General features: G+C 33.7%; 1 protein-coding gene and 1 long non-coding RNA gene across 11 annotated transcripts in view; one reads left to right on the top strand and one right to left on the bottom strand.

Annotated features, from left to right (window-relative positions):
• LOC102623528 (cysteine-rich receptor-like protein kinase 44) overlaps positions 1-20,851 on the bottom strand; it is a 111,491-nt gene that overhangs the window by 48,177 nt on the left and 42,463 nt on the right. The window contains exons 1-8 of one of the 9 annotated variants that reach the window (XM_006471726.4): positions 9,680-10,276; positions 9,253-9,565; positions 9,017-9,148; positions 8,743-8,951; positions 8,114-8,324; positions 7,606-7,843; positions 7,264-7,414; positions 6,566-7,171 (exon numbers count right to left, since the gene is read on the bottom strand). In XM_006471726.4, coding sequence (XP_006471789.2) covers positions 6,863-7,171; positions 7,264-7,414; positions 7,606-7,843; positions 8,114-8,324; positions 8,743-8,951; positions 9,017-9,148; positions 9,253-9,565; positions 9,680-10,090 — 1,974 coding nt within the window. In that variant the 5' untranslated portion in view covers positions 10,091-10,276 and the 3' untranslated portion in view covers positions 6,566-6,862. Of the gene's footprint in view, positions 1-6,565; positions 7,172-7,263; positions 7,415-7,605; positions 7,844-8,113; positions 8,325-8,742; positions 8,952-9,016; positions 9,149-9,252; positions 10,283-20,851 lie in introns of those variants that run through there. The other 8 variants (XM_052441987.1, XM_025095893.2, XM_006471725.4 and 5 more) reach the window with 8 other exon arrangements.
• LOC127902555 (uncharacterized) lies at positions 1,930-6,102 on the top strand. 2 transcript variants are annotated; one of them, XR_008054941.1, is made up of 3 exons: positions 1,930-3,669; positions 3,981-4,056; positions 5,490-6,102. It is a non-coding gene; the product is annotated as an uncharacterized LOC127902555 (long non-coding RNA). The 2 variants fall into 2 exon arrangements; XR_008054940.1 differs by having other exon boundaries at positions 1,956-2,383.

Here is a 20,851-nt window from a genome sequence, read left to right on the forward strand (position 1 = left end):
CTTTCTTTTTCTTTTCTCTTTTTTTTTTATTTCGGCCGACTTTCTTCTTTTCGATTTTCGGCGTTGGTTCTCGGTGGCTGCAGTCGTGGCAGCCGGTGTCGGATCTGGACGGTGGCAGCGACATCCCAGTCACCGTGATGCTTCCCCCCCGTAATGTCTTCTCCGTTTTTCATTTTCTTCGTTTTTTTATTTTGGCCGGCTTTCTCCGCATCTACCGCAAGATTGGGATCTCGCCGCGAGCCGTGAAAACTGCCTTGAACCGACCAGATCGGGAGCCAAAACCTCTGCTGCAGCCACCGGAAACCAAGCGGGAATGACGCTTGCCGAGAGCGAGAAGAAAAAGAAGAAGAGAAAGAAGAAAGAAAGGAAATGAAGAAAGAAAAGAAAATAAGAAAGAAAAGAAAATAAGAAAGAAAGAAAACATAGGAAGAAGAAGGAAATGAGGAAAAAAAAAAGAGAAGTAAAGAGAAAAAATAAGCCTAGGGGAGACGAATGGGCACAAAAAAAAGAGTAAAAAGAAAAGAGGAAATTTTCACCTGTGAGCAATATTAATGAAGTTAGGAGAAAAGACGAAAGTTGGAAGGAATTTTGAAGGTCATAGTCATCTCAATTTATAGACTTCATTAATTCCAATATCTTATTAATTTCTGAAGTTGAAAATTAACATATCGTAGACTTGTTGAGCTGTACAAAACTTGTTACTCATTCCAGTCACTTTATTTCTCAAATTTATGATCTTTCAAAATCTTCTTAACTCCTATTGTTGGTGCTGGTTTTTCTGTTGATCAATTAAAATTCATTTCTTCTGTTTGTATGCAGGCACTTTTATTTTTCATCAATTTTTTTATTTACGCATATCTATATTTGAGTAATTGTAAAAAATTATGTACCATACATGGGAATTAAGAATTATTGTTATGTTATTAACCAAACTCTCAAGATTTAAAATGCAGTGGAAAGTTTTGTATGTTTCAATATTTTTTGGAGAAACAATTTTCGAAAAAAAGTAAAATCAAAGAGCGAGAAGCTTTTGCCACAAATTGAAAAGAAGACTTGTACTCCAAGTTATTGCTATACACCCACACATAACATATATCTCCAGAATAAAATGATGAATGCGTCTTCACGTCTCTTGTAGAAGATGAAAAATTCAAGAATAGAATAAGTCTGAAAGCAAAATATTGATTAGATGTGAAGATGATCGGTATGAACTTAACGTGTCATTGGATTGTTTGAAATCTTGTGTTGTGAATATGGATAAAATATAGAAGCTCATCACGACAATGAGTGAACATGATAAAATAATCAACGTTCAAAACCATTTGAGCATTTTGCAGTTTAAGTGCATAGAGAAATTGTATGATGGATGGAGTGATGATGCGACAGAGGCATTGATTAATAAACTAAGGTTACTTTATTTTAACCTAAAAAGGACTCACTTGCCTTTTGAACTTTGTAAAGGCTAATATTTACATTTAATTTTCTCCAATATTTTAATAGTACATTTGTCTATATCTACAGGCAAGGTTTATCATGAATATAGATTTTAAAATTGTAAAAACCATGCTTTTATAGTGAAAAAGAGAAGAAAAAATAAAGAAAACAACGAACGACAGAAATAGATAACGAACACATTTTTTTTTAAATTTAAATAATTTAAGTCTAAAAAGATAACAATCATAACAAGATTATGTTTTTTTTAACCTACTCACAATCAATAATTTTATGCATTCTAATAAAATAGTAATAATTATGTCAAATAAAAATAAAATAAGCTCATGATCAATACCAACTACCAACAGAGACAACAAATATTTTGTGATAAATTGTGGACAAAATAAAGTATATCATAAAAGCATGCGAACTCGTGATGGAATTATTGACAATCATGAATTTATGATATGGTCTAAGGCAAAAAATTATATTAACTATTATTTAAAAATAAGAAATGAAACGGTGCGTTTACATAGTGCTTGAGTAAAAACACTCCGGCATTTTCCAAGTCTAAACACAGTCATCCTCACGGTAACGGGTCACAGCCTCACCGTTAAATCATAAACTCAAACCCTCACTCGATCATTCAAATTTCTATGACGTCACTGCGTATATTACAAAGCAAAGAGAGTTACCATATTGCTATCGTTCAGATCTCATGTTGCCGCCGTTGTGCCAATATTGCTATCGGAGTTCTTGGCGAAGAGTGGTCGGGATTTGCTCCCCGGTCGCTGGAGGCCCCAACGCTGGTGAGATTCGATGTGACACAGTGGAATTAGCTGTGAAGCGATGAGTAAGTGGTGGCCAGGGTTTCACTTTCGTTGCCCCAAAACCAGTTTTCTTCCCAATTCCCCATGCCCCTGATGTAGTATCATATTATTAATCGATGGTTCGTGCTCTTTCATTTCTATTTCATAAAGAATTACTTTTAAATTAAATATTTATCCGTTTAATTGTTGCAAGTTGAGTTGGATTATGAGCTGATGGGTTCCCTCACAGTAATACCAATTATTCAACTTTTTTTTTTCCATAATATATGAAAAGGAACTTGCTAACCTCCCCGTTCAATTTGACATTTTTGTTAAAACCTGGATTTTATTAATTTTTATTATTTGTATATGTGCCCTGTGGTAGAGCTACTGAAGAGTTGAAAGGCAGTAGTTAGAAAACAAAAAATTAATATTCAATTCCTTAGTTCATCCTTGACTTGGCTTCCATGGCTTTTTGCACAAACCATGCTTGACTATTGAAATTAGGGAATTAGCTTGGATAATGCTTAGATGGTCAATAATTAGCCAAACAAGACAAGTAATATCCATTGGTTGATGATGCTTGATTACTGGATGGGCCATCTTAATAATAGTGCCTTTGATATTAGGTATACTTTCTTATTTGTTTTGGACTCATCCAGGGACCAGAAGGCAGAGGCTGAGACTAAGCCTTTTATGAAAAATTCTCTGTCCTAGGTTAAGTTTGGCACTATTGTGCCGAGTAAGTTGCATTAATTTCTTTCACTCTCTGTGTTTTTGATTCCTTGATCAGTTTTCAATACGCAAAGCACTGAACTTAAATTTCTGTGACTGTGTGGTAGATTGACTTGAGTGGAAATTTGCTTTCAAATTAGAAGGTTTGCGTTCGTACATTTTACAATTTGTAAGAGCTGCTCCAAATATGTTTTGATCTGTACTCTCTCTTTCGCCTTTGTCTTTCTTGTCATACATAAGCACAAAAATTATTATCATCTATGTGCATTAAAGGAGCTTTAGCTTTAAATTTATTAGCTACAAAACCTGCATTTTCTGCTAGATAACCTTTTAAAAATCACGGTCATATTTAGCATGACATCGATGCACATAACTGGCTTTTTAGTCTTTCAATAAATTCTAAATTTCTCAAAGCTAAATGCAATAGGTGATCTTTATTTGTTTGTTTGAGTTTCTCTGATCAAACTTACTCTCTTTTTTACTGTAAAATGAAAGTGAAAAATCTCCGACTGCGCTGAGATTTCCTACAGTTGGGTTCTTAAGTCAAAGCTTTGTTGAATGAAATGAAATTCGCTGGTGCTGCAGTGCATGCCAGAACAACTAAGCCTACTTCTACTCTTTAGTGGTGCATCTTCTGAAGTTTCATTATTACTGATAGTGGAGAGTTGAGACAAATTAGCTGAAAGTATATGTATAATTTCTTAGCAATGTTTTGGTTCGTGCTTTAATATTTTCATTTGTTTGGTACATTTCTCGAGATTACTATTATTGATATATTGGTAAATGATGTTGATTATTGCTATAAACTACTATTTGTGATTATATATTAAGTGATTGCTGTACAAATGTCTTTCTTTTAAAAGAAATGATAGTTTGTACAGGCTTTTTTTATATTTAAAAATTGTATATTGTCATTATTGTTTAATTATGGATTCTTTGGATGATGATACTCTAATGGCTTCTGGAGTTACAATTTTTAATTTGTATTATGTTTGTTTTTAGGTACTGTGAATTTGGATTGTCTTGCTGCATGAGGATTTCAGCGCTGGAATTTGGTGCACATTGATTTTTGGCACAGGTACTTTGCTGCTGGTGATTACTTATGTTAGGATATGGGGTTGATGTATTTTGTTGTTTATTTTTATAGGAGGCAACACCATAATAAAAAACAAAAATTTATAAAATTTAGCATAATATCAAACTTTGACTATAAAATTAACCCACCGAAGATAATTTTTCCAAAAATTAATAGAAAATTTATTTTTGAGTGGGTTCAATTGCCCCTGCACCCTTGAATATAGATCCATCTTGGTGACAATGATGTAGACGAAGGAGAGATTGTTTGTCATGCACCTCATTTTATGATAATTATTTTCCGTCGTCTAATGTTTGTTTTCTTGTAATGCTTGTTAATTTAAGAATCATATAGTTAACTCTGAATGTGCCTATTTGCCATCTGGGCAAAGTTTTTACTATTTCATGGCTTAACTAGAAAAAAAATAATTTACTGACTTATTTTTTTATTTACCTTAAATTCATTCGTCATTTTCACTTGGGCTCCGTTTGGTGTAACTTTATAAATAGAGCTTATTTACCTTAAGTATAACTTTTGTTAGTATAGCTTTTACAAAAACAATTTTAGTAGAACTTTTATTAAAAATCGTAAAATTACTTTTATAAGTAAGTTTTTTAAAAGTTATGTTATGAAATAAATAAAATAAGATTATCAAATTAGTACAAAAGCTTTTAGACATTTAACATTTTGAAAAAGATTTTCAACCTTTACGCCTAAAAGCCCAAAATTTGAGCTTTGCGAGTAAAGACAAAATAGCTTATTTGAGCTTCAAAGGTTTAACCATTAGATAAGTCATGTCAAACAAACACTTAGAGTATTATTTATTATAAGAAGTCATAACATTAAAATTAAAAAGTCCTGAAATTTCCTTGAGCCCTTCCACGATACACATTATTTGTTGTGGTTTGATTATTGGAATATTACATTAATTTGGACTTAGTGACTGTTCAAATTAAACAATGTGATAGCAGGAATATTTGATTTAGGAGATAAATGATTTAGAAAATTGCAAAAATTTATGACACGTTGAAGTAGTTTTTTTTTTTTTTTTAAATTTTTAACTATTCAGCAAGCAATTCTGACTTTTTGGACTTCCCAAAAAGCTGAATGCTTTTTAAGTCTTCCATTCTATAAATTTCCTTAACCAATCACATGCATAGGCCATCACTCTCTATAAACCACAAGGCTGCTTTTAGGGGAATTTATTCTATGGAATTTTTAAGCTTCTATCAGCATGATGAAATGTATTTTTTTCCTAGAGTATGATGAGTTTCTTGTCCGCTTGAAATCAGTAGCTATGTTTTGGATTATGATTTATTTTCTGGTTTCACATGAGAAATCTAATTATATGATCCATAAATACACGAGCTACTATCATCAAGCTTTTTTTTTATTTCTTTTTTTTTTCTTCTAATTAACAAATTAATGAATTCCAGCTGCCATCCAGAGTTGCCCCAATATACTTCAGTGAAGGATTGTAAGAGAACCCTAGTGAAGTGGTTATGGAAACTCCTGGGGACAGCTGAAGAAGTAACAGTTGTCTGCACGCACGTTGGCATTGAGATTACTTAGCAGGCCTACTATTTATACGGTATTCACAATAGTGGCCTTTGCATTGCCCGTGAGCATCGGAGATTCGAGTGAACAAGTTCACAATTCACTATATGTTGCCGGAGTTGAACCTGGTCAGAATTATGGGTAATATGAAAATGTTAAGATTGTGTGTTGAAGAATCACCACAAAAGTCTCCCTCCCTTTGTCCCCCTATATAGCTTTCTAAGATCCCTATAAAACTATCCAAATTTTGTACGTAGGGAATTAGCAAAAGGATCAGGTAATCGAAGTTATCATGTAAATGAAAATATGTCATTGAATTTGAGTGGTCAATGTTGGTGTCATAATTCATTTGGAATCAATCTTTGGAGCCAGCGGAGTTATTCTCAGAGATTTCAGTGTGGATGGTAGAAATTGAAATAGGTGTGGCCCAGTTATTGAGATCATAGTCTGCTACTACCACTTGTGCAATATAGTAAGATCATTTGGTTTTCATCCCTGAAGAAATTTTGGAAATGAGAGGCTTGATCCATTCAAAGGTATAAATTAAAGCTTGAATTTGCACATGGCCAATCACCAACACGGGTACATCATTTTCTGCTCCCCGTGCATATCGCCCAAAGTTGCATCCATTTTCACTGCCAACAACTTTATGCCCTTCATAACTGTAACAAAGCAAGCAGGACAATCAACACATGATGCAATTCTTAGTATACAAGAGAAGGCTAGTGGTGCTGTTAACATGCACATCCCCTAGAGTTCCTTTAAACACTTCATTAGATACTCCTTTTAGAGTTTCAACACCCCCCCCTCCCCAACCCAAAACCCCAAAATGTTTGAGGGAAATCTTGCGGGCCCTAACATGGTTTCACCACAGTCAAAACCTGAAATTTTGCATATGATTGGGGTATTTTTTTTCCTTTTTCATAGATAATTTTTTTGAATTCTTTGCTTCATATATCCAATTCAGTTTCTTTTATTTCACCGGTGAAATATAATAAAACATAAGGCAAAATAAAATGTGTATTCACACTAGCTAACCAGGTACAATCTTTCAATAGCCAATAGTTCATGCAGTGCAGAAGCAGAACAAATGTTTGTATTGGATAATCAAGAGCTGCTGCTGGACCTGCCGTAAGTAATAATTTCTTGTGGTTTTATCATTGCCGGGACTTCAAAATCCAAACTTCAAAATCTAAAACACACTTTGCTTTTTATCTTCAACGGAGTGAATGAACAGGAATTAATGGTCAAGTCAACGAGGTGTCACATTTGAAAGAGTAACCTCATTAACAGAGCAAACTTCGGCACCTGATGAGAATTGACCTGGCCTTGCAACATTTCGGCCTACAGAAAATGCAGGTTCGGTTGGTTGAGGAAGTGTTACAGTATCGCTTGCTAACATGACAACCATAGAAGACATGGTAGGTCTGTCTGCTGAGTCTTCTTGAACACACAATAATCCAATATGGATAAATTTCAAAAGTTCAGCAGCAACGGATGACTGCTTGAGTACTGGATCCATCAGCTCCAGTGCTTCTCCTTCACACCATAGTTTCCATGTCTATAGTATTGTTATTCAAGTCATAAACAAAGATGAGACTCAAAATCATTGGAAATTATTCTCCAGAAAGAAGGATAGAGAAAGTTACTCACATAAGAAAGGAGGCTTTGACCAAGTTCTGATAGATAAAACCCACTGTTCTTTTTTCCACTGATGATTTCTAGCAGAAGAACTCCAAAACTGAAAACATCTGATTTTACGGAAAATAATCCTTCCATAGCATACTCTGGGGCCATGTATCCACTGTTTGAAAATAGAACAACATAAGATCAAATGCCATAGAAAAGTTAATGACCTATGTGACCTACGTATTTTGAATCTGGTGACATGATCATGAGGTCACATATTCAAACCAAATGCAATAGAATACTGTTAGCAAATTTAATTATTGGAAACAGAGAAAACAGAGAGAGATGGGAATGAAATGCACTTACTATGTTCCAACAATTCGGTTGGTGTTAGCTTCACTTTGGTTTCCACCAAATATCCTAGCCATCCCAAAGTCTGATATCTTCGGGTTCATCTCATGATCGAGTAAAACATTACTAGCTTTGAGATCACGATGAATAATTTTGAGTCGAGAATCCTCATGTAAATACAAAAGACCCCGAGCAATTCCATTAATGATACTTATGCGTCGTTTCCAGTCCAATTGTACACTCCTCATTGAATCTGATAATGAATTGGACACAGCATTTAACTTGATTAGCTACTTTGTCATCCACTCTTCTATGGCAAGGAAGTGGGGAAAATAATGGGAAATGGAAAGACTTGGCTACAATTGCCATAGTGCCCAGTAGTGGGCACATAATGTGCAAGCCATATAACAGGGCCACTTCAACTATACAAGCTGGAATTAAACCAAAACAACGACTGGTTCTGTTTTTATTTGCACAGCTTAACACCCAGCAATTAAGGAAATAGAAAGTCTGAGAAACAAACCAAAGAGGAAGACATCAAGGCTTTTATTGGGCATGTACTCATATATAAGCAGTGATTCATTTTCCTCTAAGCAGCAGCCCAACAGCCTCACAAGATTTTTATGTTGCAATTTGGCGATTAGAGTAACTTCATTCTTGAACTCTTGCAGGCCTTGCCCAGATGTTCTTGAGAGCCTCTTCACTGCTATTTCCTTGCCATCTGCTAATTTACCCTGCAAGCAACTTTCCATTTATTGTTACCACGAAAGTTTTGTATGCGTACGGAAAACGCAATTTTCCGCTGACATGAACTCATTTCCAAATACTGCATTCGGTGAATACTTGGATAAATTTAAACAAGCGTACGGTAAAAATGGATTGGTACGATTAATAGTTGTTTTTTTAAGCAACTGTATTTAAGTGTTTAGTAAATTATTGCTTGGAAACTAAGTTAATTTAACTTCACATTTGTATGATGAAAAAATTATAATTTTTTTTTACAATTTTTATCAAAATTATTATTTAAAAATCATATGTACTTTTTAAAATTTTTATTTTATAGTTATAATATTTTTTTTTTATAGTAGTTATAACTTAAATAATATAATATCTTGATACGAAATAAGACCTTAAGCATCCCTTTATAATTACCTTGTAAACGGGCCCAAATCCGCCTTCTCCAAGCTTATTTTCATCAGAGAAATGCTGCGTAGCTTCAACTGCGAGATGTAACGGAAACAAAGGGAACTCTTGAGATTCTTCCTGCTTCTGTCCTCCTAAAACATCATACGTATAGTCGTTGCCAAGTCTACCATCTGCTAGATGAAGCAGCCCTGTCTCTTGACTATTTGCTTTCTCCTCTGCAAAACAACGGATTAATTAACTTCGTAAACTATGAATTAGAACAAGGGAGTGGTCGAGTTACCTTTGACTCTTTCCTTTCTTCTCTTTATACACCGAAGTAAAAAACTAAATAGCACAAGTACTATAATTGATGATACAGTGGCGCCGATTGCAATCCATGTTCTGCTTTCCCTCGTTTTCTTCTTTCCCGAATCTAACATATAGCCAAGTTAAAGAATCTCTGAGGAAAACTCTTTCTACATCTTATGTTATGTTTAATTTATATAGAATTAAGGAACCTGAGATTTACGAACTCACCGTCGGAGCTACCATTCTTCTTATTAGGTGGATAGATGGGAGCCGTAGGGTCCTCAAAGAAAGGGTACATCTCGTATCTTATGACACAACTTGGCGAAAGGGCTCTAACACCTTGCCTTCCGTAGCAGCAGGATGAAATTCCAGAAACAGAAGCGCGCAGGCAAATATTGCAGTCTGATTTAGACATATATGGTCTGCACTGCACTAGAGTCCAAATTCTGTCAATGCTAGAGGCGTTAACTATTTGGGCTGCAGCTGCATATTTTGAGTTAGAATCCCTTGAGGTTACATTTTGAATTAGATCACTGAAGGACTGAGCCAAAATATTAGAGAACTTATAAGGGTCAGTAACGTTCATTATATTCCATAGGTATACAGTTTCCGATGTATTTAGCGAAAAGGGAAAAGAATCGTTAGAGAAGCGCACCATACACTGATCATACCATACAATAGCCACCTTGGCGCCAGTACAATTTTTCGCAGTGGTGTCGATTGCAACTTTTATGCAGTCTTGGCATGCCTCATAAGAAACGTCGAATTTACAATTGTAAATACCATAAACTTTGTCTGGGTAATCCCCTTCAGTTGTCTCGTTGTAGAGAGAACGGCCACCTTCATTGTAGAGCTTTTCCTTGAGTGTCGCAAGGTTATACATGAATATGTCGCCCGAAGCAGTATTGTTTTCTCGTGGGCAGGCATGGTAGAGATAATTATTGGAGTCAAGTTTAGCCGCCTCTGACGAACTTTGTAACAGAACTAAAGATAGAAATGAAAAAAGGTGAAGCAGGTTAACTGTGCTTCTAGTTCTCGGGCCAAATAATACGAGCAGAATCGGCATCTTCCCCTTGCTCTTCAATTCTGAAAATTTTGAGTTCCAATGTCAAGAGGCTGAATTAAGGCCCAAGCATCCAACTAGAAGTAAACAGGATTAATGATGAATACAAGACGAGTTAACATATTAGAAAAGTCGTGGGTCACATGTAATTGAGATGGTAAAATATCTTATGTTGAAAAATAAGAGATTTTATATTCGAATCCCATTCACATAACTTGTATTGGGATTGAATTTTCATTAAGCTAAATAACCAAAGACCAATGAAATTGAAAAGTCAAACAAAAGACCATTGGTGAAGTCTAAGAACCAAGGAAGTCTGTACGACGCGGACCATTCATAGTTTCCTGGCATCCTCGTATTGGAAATTAAGAACAGGAGGTGTTTTTTTTTTTTTTTAAAAAAAAAAAAACTTAAATAGACCTAATTAATAAAGTTAAATGTTCGAATTTGAATGATATATTTATCTTTTTTGTGTCTAAATTCATATAAATAAATATTATTATTTTTTAACTTAAAAAATCTGAAAACTAATATTTTAATATTTGTGCCTTTACAAATTATAAATGTCTCAAAGAATATAAATAAGATAATATAATATCATAATTTAAATAATTAAATTTTTAATTAAATACAATCTTTTTATATTCTGAATTAGTATATATTAATTAATATTATTACAGTTATGATGTTTTTATATAAAAAATACTCATAAAAAATTATAAAATTAAATAATGAAACGACCGTAATAAAGTCGCGCATGTCTGTGGAGGCCCTACTTAATTAATTTTCAAAGACGCTGCCAGCCCCAACAGCACGGAATTAGACTTAAGAAAGTCATCTCTTTAGCAGGAATTATTATTCGCCGGCGAACTTTAATCAAATGACCAGATTCAAAACAAGAAAAAGAAACTCAATCAAATGAAATTCTTAAAGTAATAATTATACAACACATTTTTCAGTGTTAAAAATAATTGTTAATTATCAAATTACCAAAGCCTATTACTTATCAACGGATTAAGATGATTACTTTGAAAAATTTTGTTATATATATTTCACAGATGAATCTGACGGTGGATGACAGTTTGATTGGTACTTTCCTTTAGAGGGAGTGAGTTAGGATGCACCCCTGCTTCGGACAAGTTGAAAGAATCATACATAAACTTTAAAGTATAAATTGAATCATACATAAACTTTGAAGCGTAAATTAAACTAACTCCTGCGTAGGAGAAGTTAAGATCGTGAAAGAATTATATTAAGCTTTTAGACATAAATTAAACTAACTATGATCGAATTCACCACAAATATATAACATAGATTAAAAAAATTAACTTTTTTTTTGTCTTTAGAACTAATAGGTATATACCCTAAGATATTTCTTGATATCTCACACTAAGTATTATGAACTCATAGTAGCTAAAGGTCAACAATAATATAAGTCAAGGTCGACAATAATAGAAGTCAAGGTCGACAATAATACAAGTCAAGTTTTCATCTTAATTTTTAAAAGATTAATAAAACTTTACATTACAGAAAACAAATTGTTATACTTTATGTTAATATCAATAATTTACCTATTGCACAAAGTATGATAATTTGATATTTCATAAATCTGTAAAGTATAATAATTCACACAGGCGGTCACATGTGTAACCCATATATCAACATTTTTCAAAAAAATAAAAAATAAAAATCTATAGATCACCATTCAAAAAATAAAGAAGGAAAAAATGAATTTAAGAAAATGATTACGGTTTAAGTAAGTTGGGAGAGAAAAATGGGAAATAATAAGATAAATTAAAAGATAGAAAATTAAATGAGATCTGTATGACCCAAAGATGTAAAGTTATTTTTATTTTAAAGGAGTATTAAAGAAAAGGTTTAAAAGAAGGAAAGAGTTTATAACAATAGTTTATTGAAAAAATTATATGATAATAATTTTACCAATTATAAAATTTATCTCCAATAAATAAGAGACACATATATTTGAGGTACAGATTAGGATTCAAGTATTCATATATTATCTTGTGTGGATCCTAACTCCTAAACATAAGGGATGCCGAACTGCGGAAGGTAGCCGCCAGCGGGGCACCACCACTCAAGTACTCGTGCAATTCTCTATTGAATAATTTTGGCGTCCAATTTTTGTTATACTTCAAATGGACCGTCGGTTTGTTACACACGAAGTAGAGTTAGCGTTCGTTTGGAAATACTTATTAAGATGCTCAAAAATAATTTTAAAAAATTAGGATTTAATTTTGGTGTTTGTTAATTTTTAAAAAAATTATTTTGATAAAATTAGCCCATCTTACAGCAAATTTTAAAAAGTAGAAACTAAGTAACTTTTCAAAAGCTGATTTTGACAATTATTTTTATATTTAATACAATTTCACATGTATCTTCACATATATTATAAAAATCTAAAATTATCCTTATTAATTAAAAAATAAAATCATTAAATGTAAAGAGATTATCATTAATTGCCAATTATAATGAGAAAGCAAAATAAAAATAAAATTTTACCAAAATTTTACTAATTCTATTCATAACTGATTATTTCGACAACATAACTGACAATAATTATTTTAAAAACTATAGTATTACTAAAGTGGCCCTTAGTTTCTTGTGCCTACCTCTAATATGAGAACAAGATTCTTTTGGGCTCTCTTTTTATGAGATTTAATTTTTATTATGTGATTTTGTAGTTTTCCATTAATCAGCGGTCAATTAATTGCATTGGAAAATTTTTAATAAAAATGGTTGAAATATTTATTACCAATGTTGAATACAATCAAGTAAATAATAAATAAATAAAACAAACTAACATTGTTTAGTGATAGTGTACGCAAAGAAAAGGAATCCAAGAAATATACAGAGTTAATTATTCTATTCAATTTTTACATGAGGTCTTCATCTTAGTAATGTTAAAGGCTTGTAATATCATCATTTTATTGTCGCTCAAGACTTGCTCTACATGCAATAAATCCTGGAACCAAATTTGATGTAAAACCTTATTAAACTCAATATCCAAATTTTGTAAAATCTTATATATTAAACCCAAATTCAATAAAATCATATATATTCTAAGCAACATTGTATATCATCCTTTTATCCTTCACTTTCAGTGTCACCATCAAAGTATATAGAGACTCGAAATGTGGATTTAAAGATTGTACTATACTTTTTGGTAGTGACAATATCGAATTGCGTCATGTGCTTCTTTGATCATTAATTGGAGATACGTTTGAAAGAAACAAATAAGTTATTTTTACGTTTAATTATCTCCAACATTTCATTAGTATTTACCAATAGATATAGGTGAGGTCTACTATGACTATAGATTTTAAGATGATATAAAAACTATGCTTCTCAAGTCAAAAAAGAAAGGTTACAGAAAGAGATTATGGAAAAATCTTTTAAAAGGTTATTATATTTGTACAAAAACTAAAGTCATATAAAGTTTATGTCTCTTTTTACCTATTCACAAGCAATAATTTTATGCCTTCTCATAAAATAGTTATAATTAAACCAAATAAAAAGAATATCACTAAAATTTCTAAGTGATTAATATTCCCGTATTTGAATACCCATGATTGTTGATTTAGGAACCCCATAGTCATTTTTTCAAAGTGCTGCAGTAGGACAAAATTTCTCACTACAGCTCCATAGAGTAGTTCATCGGTTAACTAGAAATATATATATCTTACTGATTTTTTTATTTTACCTTAAATAAATCTCTTTTTTTTCCTTGTTAATATAATTATTAAATAAATTATTTATTACAAAAAGTGATGACATTAGAATAAAAATGCATAATTATAAATTTTTTGCATAAGCCTCAAATTTCCTTGAACCTACCCTCAAAGTGACTCAACATAGATCGTTTAAAGGCAGATCATTAATTAGGGCGGGTTTTTGTACTGATTCTGTCACACGTCCACCTCGAGACGTATTATTAACCATTTATAACAATAACATATCATAAATTATGACATTAGAATATCTCCCAGTAATGAAAAATTAGTATAATTTATTGAGTATCATCTAAAAAAGTTAATGCCAAAATTGTTATTTTAAATTGATAAGATACCCGCCATTGAATGATGAGCTAGTTCAATTAGATGATAACTTATTCAAAAAATTGTAAAAATTTAATGACACTTTGAAATAGTTTTTGGAATTGGCGCATTGGCATCATGGGCGCCACAGGCGGCTATGCATTTACAACAAGTTTGTTATCAACTTGTTAACCTCTACTCCTTGCTCTTCCTTTACCATTGGTATGATTTCAAGAGTTTCATGAAACAGTTTTCCATTGATGATAATCAGCCCAATGCCCGTACCTACGCCGCCAGAGTTTATATCTCAGCTTGGATTCATGATCTTTATGTATCTAATGGCAGGATCGGGATCCTTTCCTGATCTTGTGCCACTTGTGTTTTAGTGTTAGTGGATGATTATGATTTAACTATTTTTTCTTTTTAATTTATTAACCATCAATCGTATTAACAAAATTTGCTCAGATAAAGATCAGATCAGGAGAAGATCCTAATCCCTAATCGTAATGCTGCTTTCAGCGGATATTATTCAGCATGAAGAATTTTATTTTCCTTACAAGTATGATGACTTCCTTTCTTGTCCGCTTGAACGCGTTTATATTTTTATCTTTCGTAAGAGTAGCAACGTTTCTTGGAACGCAAGCAATCCTTTTGGAATCAGTAACTACGTTTTGGATCATGATTTGGTTTCAGGTTTCGTTTATATAATGCCGAACATGAAGTGTTGGAACATGAGCTTGCTTGTTGAGGTGACGATAGAGATAGTACTCTTAGGGGACAGCCTTCGTTGCTCTTTGGTTGGCACGAAGATAACAAATGCTATGCCTCGTGTCCATCCGAAGGCAATTACACTGTAGATGATGTTTCTCTCGCTTACATTGTTGGAGCTGCTTGCTCTCCGAATCTTGGACCGTGTGATGAGATGGATGATTGGAAGCCTTTTCCTGATGGAATTCTGGCGGAAGAAATTACTACAAGTGCCTATGAACGTGTTGTGTACAGATGTTCTCGTGAGGCTTCTGAGGTGAGAACAATTGAACGGTGGGAAGTTGAGTGTTGTGGCTGTAAGTCAATTGAGGTAGGGTCAAGCAAAAAGCGTTGAGACGATTAACGAAGATGATCAGCGGCCTGTTCGGAATATTATTCATGAATTTAGGCTCATTGACGGGACTTGTTATCGATTGGTTGTGTTTAATTTTCACCTGCAGACAAGGCCCAGTGCCCTGACGATGATAGCCATGAAATAAATTGCATGACGTTGTTCGATGTTAATTTCCGTCAGCATTTGGGATTTATTTCTGTTTTAGTTTTGTGACCAAGATTGAGAAACATGCCTGCAAAATATGCTAATAAAAATGTTCGTTTGATGAGAGATTTTCAGCTTATTATGATTGGCAAATCCCTTGGAAAATCCATTTGAGGAAGAAAGAAAAGTGAATGTGACTCCCAACCCATTCAAATTATTACATGGGAATAATTCATCATTAATGGATACACAGATACTTGAATATATTTAGTTTAATGTTCCAACTACAATGATAAATTACCCGTACAGATTGCCACCTTGAAACTCAATGTGTAAAATTAAGAATGAAGGTGTTTGATGGAAGTGATGAAGTGTACTATGAAATGCCACAAACACCCTCTAGAAGAGCTCTAAAGAATACACTAGCATACTGAAGATGAAGCCATGAAAGATTGTGATTCATCAAGCTTAAAGGCAAAATGTATCAAGAATTCTTATTTCTAATTGTATAATTCTAGACCCAATCCAAGCCATTTAAAAAATAATAACTGCAATTTAGTGTATAGGCTTAGAATAAAAAGCCTGCAAAATCACTTGCCGGAAAGACAATGAATTTACCGCAGTTGTGCTTTTTTGTTCTTTGTTTCTAGTTATTCATTTACTGCTTTTTTTTAACTAGACCGTCCATGAAAACATATCATAACTTGTGATATTATTATTTTAAAATAATATGATACACACCCATGAATGATGAGATAATTTAATTCATAAAATGTTTCAAAAATTGTAAAAATTTATTATTAACTTAATAAGAATCACGTGACTTCGAAACAGTTCATTTAGTCCTTGCATTCATTAGCTGCTATGCTAGTGCTCTTCAGTTGAGAAGATGAATGGGATTAATTACTTTGAACTTCCCAAAGTTGAATCTCTTTCTTCTTCCCCTCTATTTCAAGCCTTCACCCCATCAACTTATTATCGATGGACTGTTTTTAATTTTGACCTGCACATGTGATACAGAACCTGAGGATGATAGCCAATTAGCCATGAAATAAATTACATAAGGTCGTTTGATGTAAATTTCCACTAGCATTTGGAATTCATTTCCGTTTTCAGTTATCTGATCAATTTTGATAAACACATATACAATGTGGTTTCTGTTTTAGTTAAATTTTAAGTTATTCATGGAGTAGTACTTAAAAAGAAAGTAACTTTGAGAAGAATGGGCAAATATGGTAATTCTGTTATCACTCTAATTCTAAATTTATAATCACATAATTATAGGCTCAATTTGTCTCTGGCCGTTGGAGTCAATCGTGCAGCTGTAAATGAGATAATTTACTTTCCATACAAGGTTACGTTGGCTGATTTGTTGCGAGACTTGGTTATATATCATTTTTCAAAATCCAGGAGTGATTGATGCAAAATTTAATATCATTGATTCTGAAAATCCTCTTTATATAGAACACTTGTATAAAATAAAAATTATTCACCTGCGCTAGACACAAAGATAGTTAAAAAATGAGCATGAAATTCTTAGGTATACAAATTGCAGTAGCCATTTACATTTACGTTCTCACCTTGACCAGAAAAATTAATGGCTTTAGAATTGAGCTCACCCCAAGAACCTCCATTGATTCGGCTCTGTTTCCCAAAGACCTTTCTCCAGAAGAAATACATCACAGAATTGCTCAACTCTCCAGAGCTCGCGCTCTTCAACTCGGATCCAAGCAAGAACCCGAAACACTAAAACCACCTGTTTATCCTTCTCCTTTTGCTAACACCAATATATACATAACAAAGATATCCATCGGCTCGACACAGTTCTCACCTTACTTGGTAGTGGATACCGGTAGTGATGATAGATGGCTTCAATGTGAGGGTTGCACAAGTTGCTTTCCAATCAAGGGAGGAAGCTTTCCTGTCAAGGAATCAAAAACTTATCGCGGGTTAGCTTGTGATCACCCGCTTTGTGTCCCCAAATTGTGTAGTAAAGGTCTATGCTCATACGATTGGAAGTACAAAGAAGGCAGTGAAATTAAGGGTGTGCTTTCGTCCGAAAGTTTCACTTTTCCTGGGGATAAAAATACAAGCCTAACATTTGCAAATGTAACCTTTGGTTGTGGCTATGACAATCAGAACGTATCATTTGGTGGATACATGGGAAGTGACAATATAATTGCAGGGGTGTTTGGTTTAAGGGCAGGGCAACGATCAATCCTGAGGCAATTGGAGCCTGAGACCAATGTACGTTTCTCTTATTGTCTTCGCTTGTACCCCACAACAGACGGGAGTAACACTACTTACTTGCGATTTGGCCCTGTTACAGAGCATGGTTAAAATATGGAGTTGCAAACATAAGATAATTTTCCTGCTGACATGTTATAGTTAGTTAGCTGACTCAACTTACTGTTAATGAACTTGTTAAGCGTGTGTATTTGTTGTAATAGACTCAAGTGAGTGTAATCGTCTTTGTATATAAACAGAGCTCAGGTCATTATTATGATTGAGTTAACAATTTCTAATAAACTCCAGATTCTTCTTATTAATTTGTTCTTCTTTACTTTCTCGTTAACTTTCTCGTTAACCAAACACATTATATTACAAATTCTTTCATGATATCAGAGCTAGCCATAATGAGTTCTAATCAAAATTCAGGATCCTATAGCTTTGCAACTCCAGTCAAACTAGATCAGAATAATTTCATTGTTTGGCGAACTCAGATCTTAACATCAATCAAAGGAAACGGTCTAGAAAGCTTCGTCAATGGTGATCTAACTTGTCCAGAGCAATTTCTCTCATCAGCTAGCACTATTACTAGTGGTTCAACTCGAGCAGAGGATTGAGAGATCAATCCAGAATATACAGCTTGGATTAAGACTGATCAATTGATTATGAGTTGGATGATGTCGTCTATCCAACAAAACTTACTTGCAATAGTAATTCATTGCTCCACTGCTAAAGAACTTCTAGATGCACTCACAAGTATGTTTATCTCTCAGTCTCAAGCTAGAATTATGCCACTTAAAATGCAGATTCAAACACTTAAAAAAGGATCTATGTCTATGATTGATTACTTTGCTAAAATGAAAAGGTTATCTGATAGCTTAGCCTTGGCTGGAAAACCTGTTGAATTGAATGACTTTATTTAACATGTGTTAACTGGATTGGACTCTTTAGATTATGAATCTCTGGTTACTAGTGTTTTAGCTAGAGGTGACACAATAGGTCTTGATGAATTTTATTCTTTGCTATTAAGTCACGAAAATAGAGTTGAGCAGAGGAAAGGCAAAATTGCTAGTGATGTTACACATAATATGACAGCTAATATAGCTCAAAAGCAATATAATTTTGGAAAATATGCTGGTGGTAACCAAAAATACAACATTGGAACTTATGGAGGTGCTTATAACTCTGGTTTTGGTGGTAATAGTATGGGTCAGATTGGTGATCTTAATTCAACAATCATCTATCAAATCTGTTTTATACCTGGTCATGGAGCCAATAAGTGCAGAAACAAGTACAACTTTGCTTTTGTGCCTTCAAGGAATCAAGCTAGAAGAGCATTTAATGGCAACTTTAGGCCTGGTCAAAGAAATTTTGGAAGAGGTTTTGGAAATGCTGGTGGTAGATCTTTTAATGGAGCTTATGGCAGAGGTTTTTATCCTCATTCTGGCAATATGTTTGGTCAGCCTAATTTTGGAAATTCTAATATGCCAAGAAGTACTGGTTATCAAGGTTATATGATGTACTCAGATCTTGCTGCATTTTATGTTGCCCATCCTGGAAGCTCCTCTGGTGCCAGTCCTTCTGCACCTGCTTTTTGTTCTAATGGAGATTATAACAGTGGATGTTCTTCTTCAGCTCCATTAGTGCCTACTCCAGAGATTGTTGAAGATCCTACCTGGTTCATTGATAGTGGTGCTACTAATCACATCACTAATGATTCAGGTAAACTCCTTGCACCAAAAGCTTACACTGGAAATGAAAAACTACTTGTTGGGAATGGTTCCTCTTTGCATATTAATCTCATTGGATCAGTATTGCTAAACACAACCACACATGAGCCTTTGTTACTAAATCATGTTCTTCATGTTCCTCAAATAACCAAAAATTTACTTAGTGTCTCCAAACTCTTAGCTGATAACAATGTTACTATTGAATTCCTTGCAAATTTTTGTTTTGTTAAGGCCAGGAGCTCAAGGATCATTTTGCTTAGAGGAATTGCAAAAGGAGGATTGTATCAAGTCCAAAGTGCATCTCAATTCTCTTAAGATAGCACAGCTTTGTTATGTCAATCTTCTTTCAATAAATTTGAGTCTATGTTTGCTTATTTTCCTTCTATGTCTTGTAATCCTTCTGGTTCACTAAACAATTCTGATTCAGTCAATCATTTGTCATGTAAGTCAGCCTTAATAGCTAGTGCAAGTGTAGTAGATGTTAATCTGCTTCATAAAAGGCTAGGGCATCCTGCTTTTCATACTCTTAAAACTGTATTGAAGGATTGTACTACTGGTATTTTTAATAAAACCAAAGCCTTGAACTTCTGTATTGCCTGTCAATTTGGCAAAAGCCATTTGTTACATTTTGATTCTGTTGCCACAAAAACAACTGAACCTCTTTAGCTTTTATATGCTGATCTCTGGGGTCCCTCACATGTTACTTCAACTCAAGGCTATTCTTACTATCTGTCAATCTTAGATGATTTCAGTAGGTTTTTTCCTTTAGCTGCTAAGTCTAATACACTACAAGTATTCATAACCTTCAGAAGCTTCATTGAAAAGTTCTTCAATAGCAATATTAAAACTGTGCATACAGATTGGGGAGGGGAGTTTAGAAGTTTTTCTACTTATCTTGCTCAATCTGGAATCCAATTTAGGCATCCTTGTCCTTATATTCACCATCAAAATAGTAGAATAGAGAGAAAACACAGGCATATTGTAGATATTGGCCTCACCTTGTTAGCTCAAGCAAACTTGCCACTCAAATTCTGGTGGAATGCCTTTCACAGGGCTGTTTTTCTCATCAATAGGTTACCAACTCCAATCTTAAATAACATTTCTCCTTACCATAAACTCTTTGCTCAAAAACCAGATTATAACTTTCTTAGAATTTTGGTTGTGCTTGTTATCCCTATCTCAGGCCATACAATAAACACAAGCTTGATTTTAGGTCTGGAAGATGTGTTTTTATTGGCTACAGCAGTCAACATAAAGGGTATCAATGTCTTCATTCCTCTGGTCGAGTGTATATATCAAATCATGTAATTTTTTATAAAAATTCTTTTCCATATGTGTCTGGTTCAAATTTTTCTTCTGTCTCTCAGTCTTGTGTCTCATCAAATACAGTCTCTCCTGACTTCACTTCTTTTACTCATTTTCCAATACAATCTCCTCTGCAACCTCAACCAGCAAGTGATTCCTCAGAGACTTCATCTCTAGCTCCTAGAGAGGTATATACTCC

Source organism: Citrus sinensis, chromosome 5 (genome assembly GCF_022201045.2).
Source record: "Citrus sinensis cultivar Valencia sweet orange chromosome 5, DVS_A1.0, whole genome shotgun sequence".
Lineage (NCBI taxonomy): Eukaryota > Viridiplantae > Streptophyta > Magnoliopsida > Sapindales > Rutaceae > Citrus > Citrus sinensis.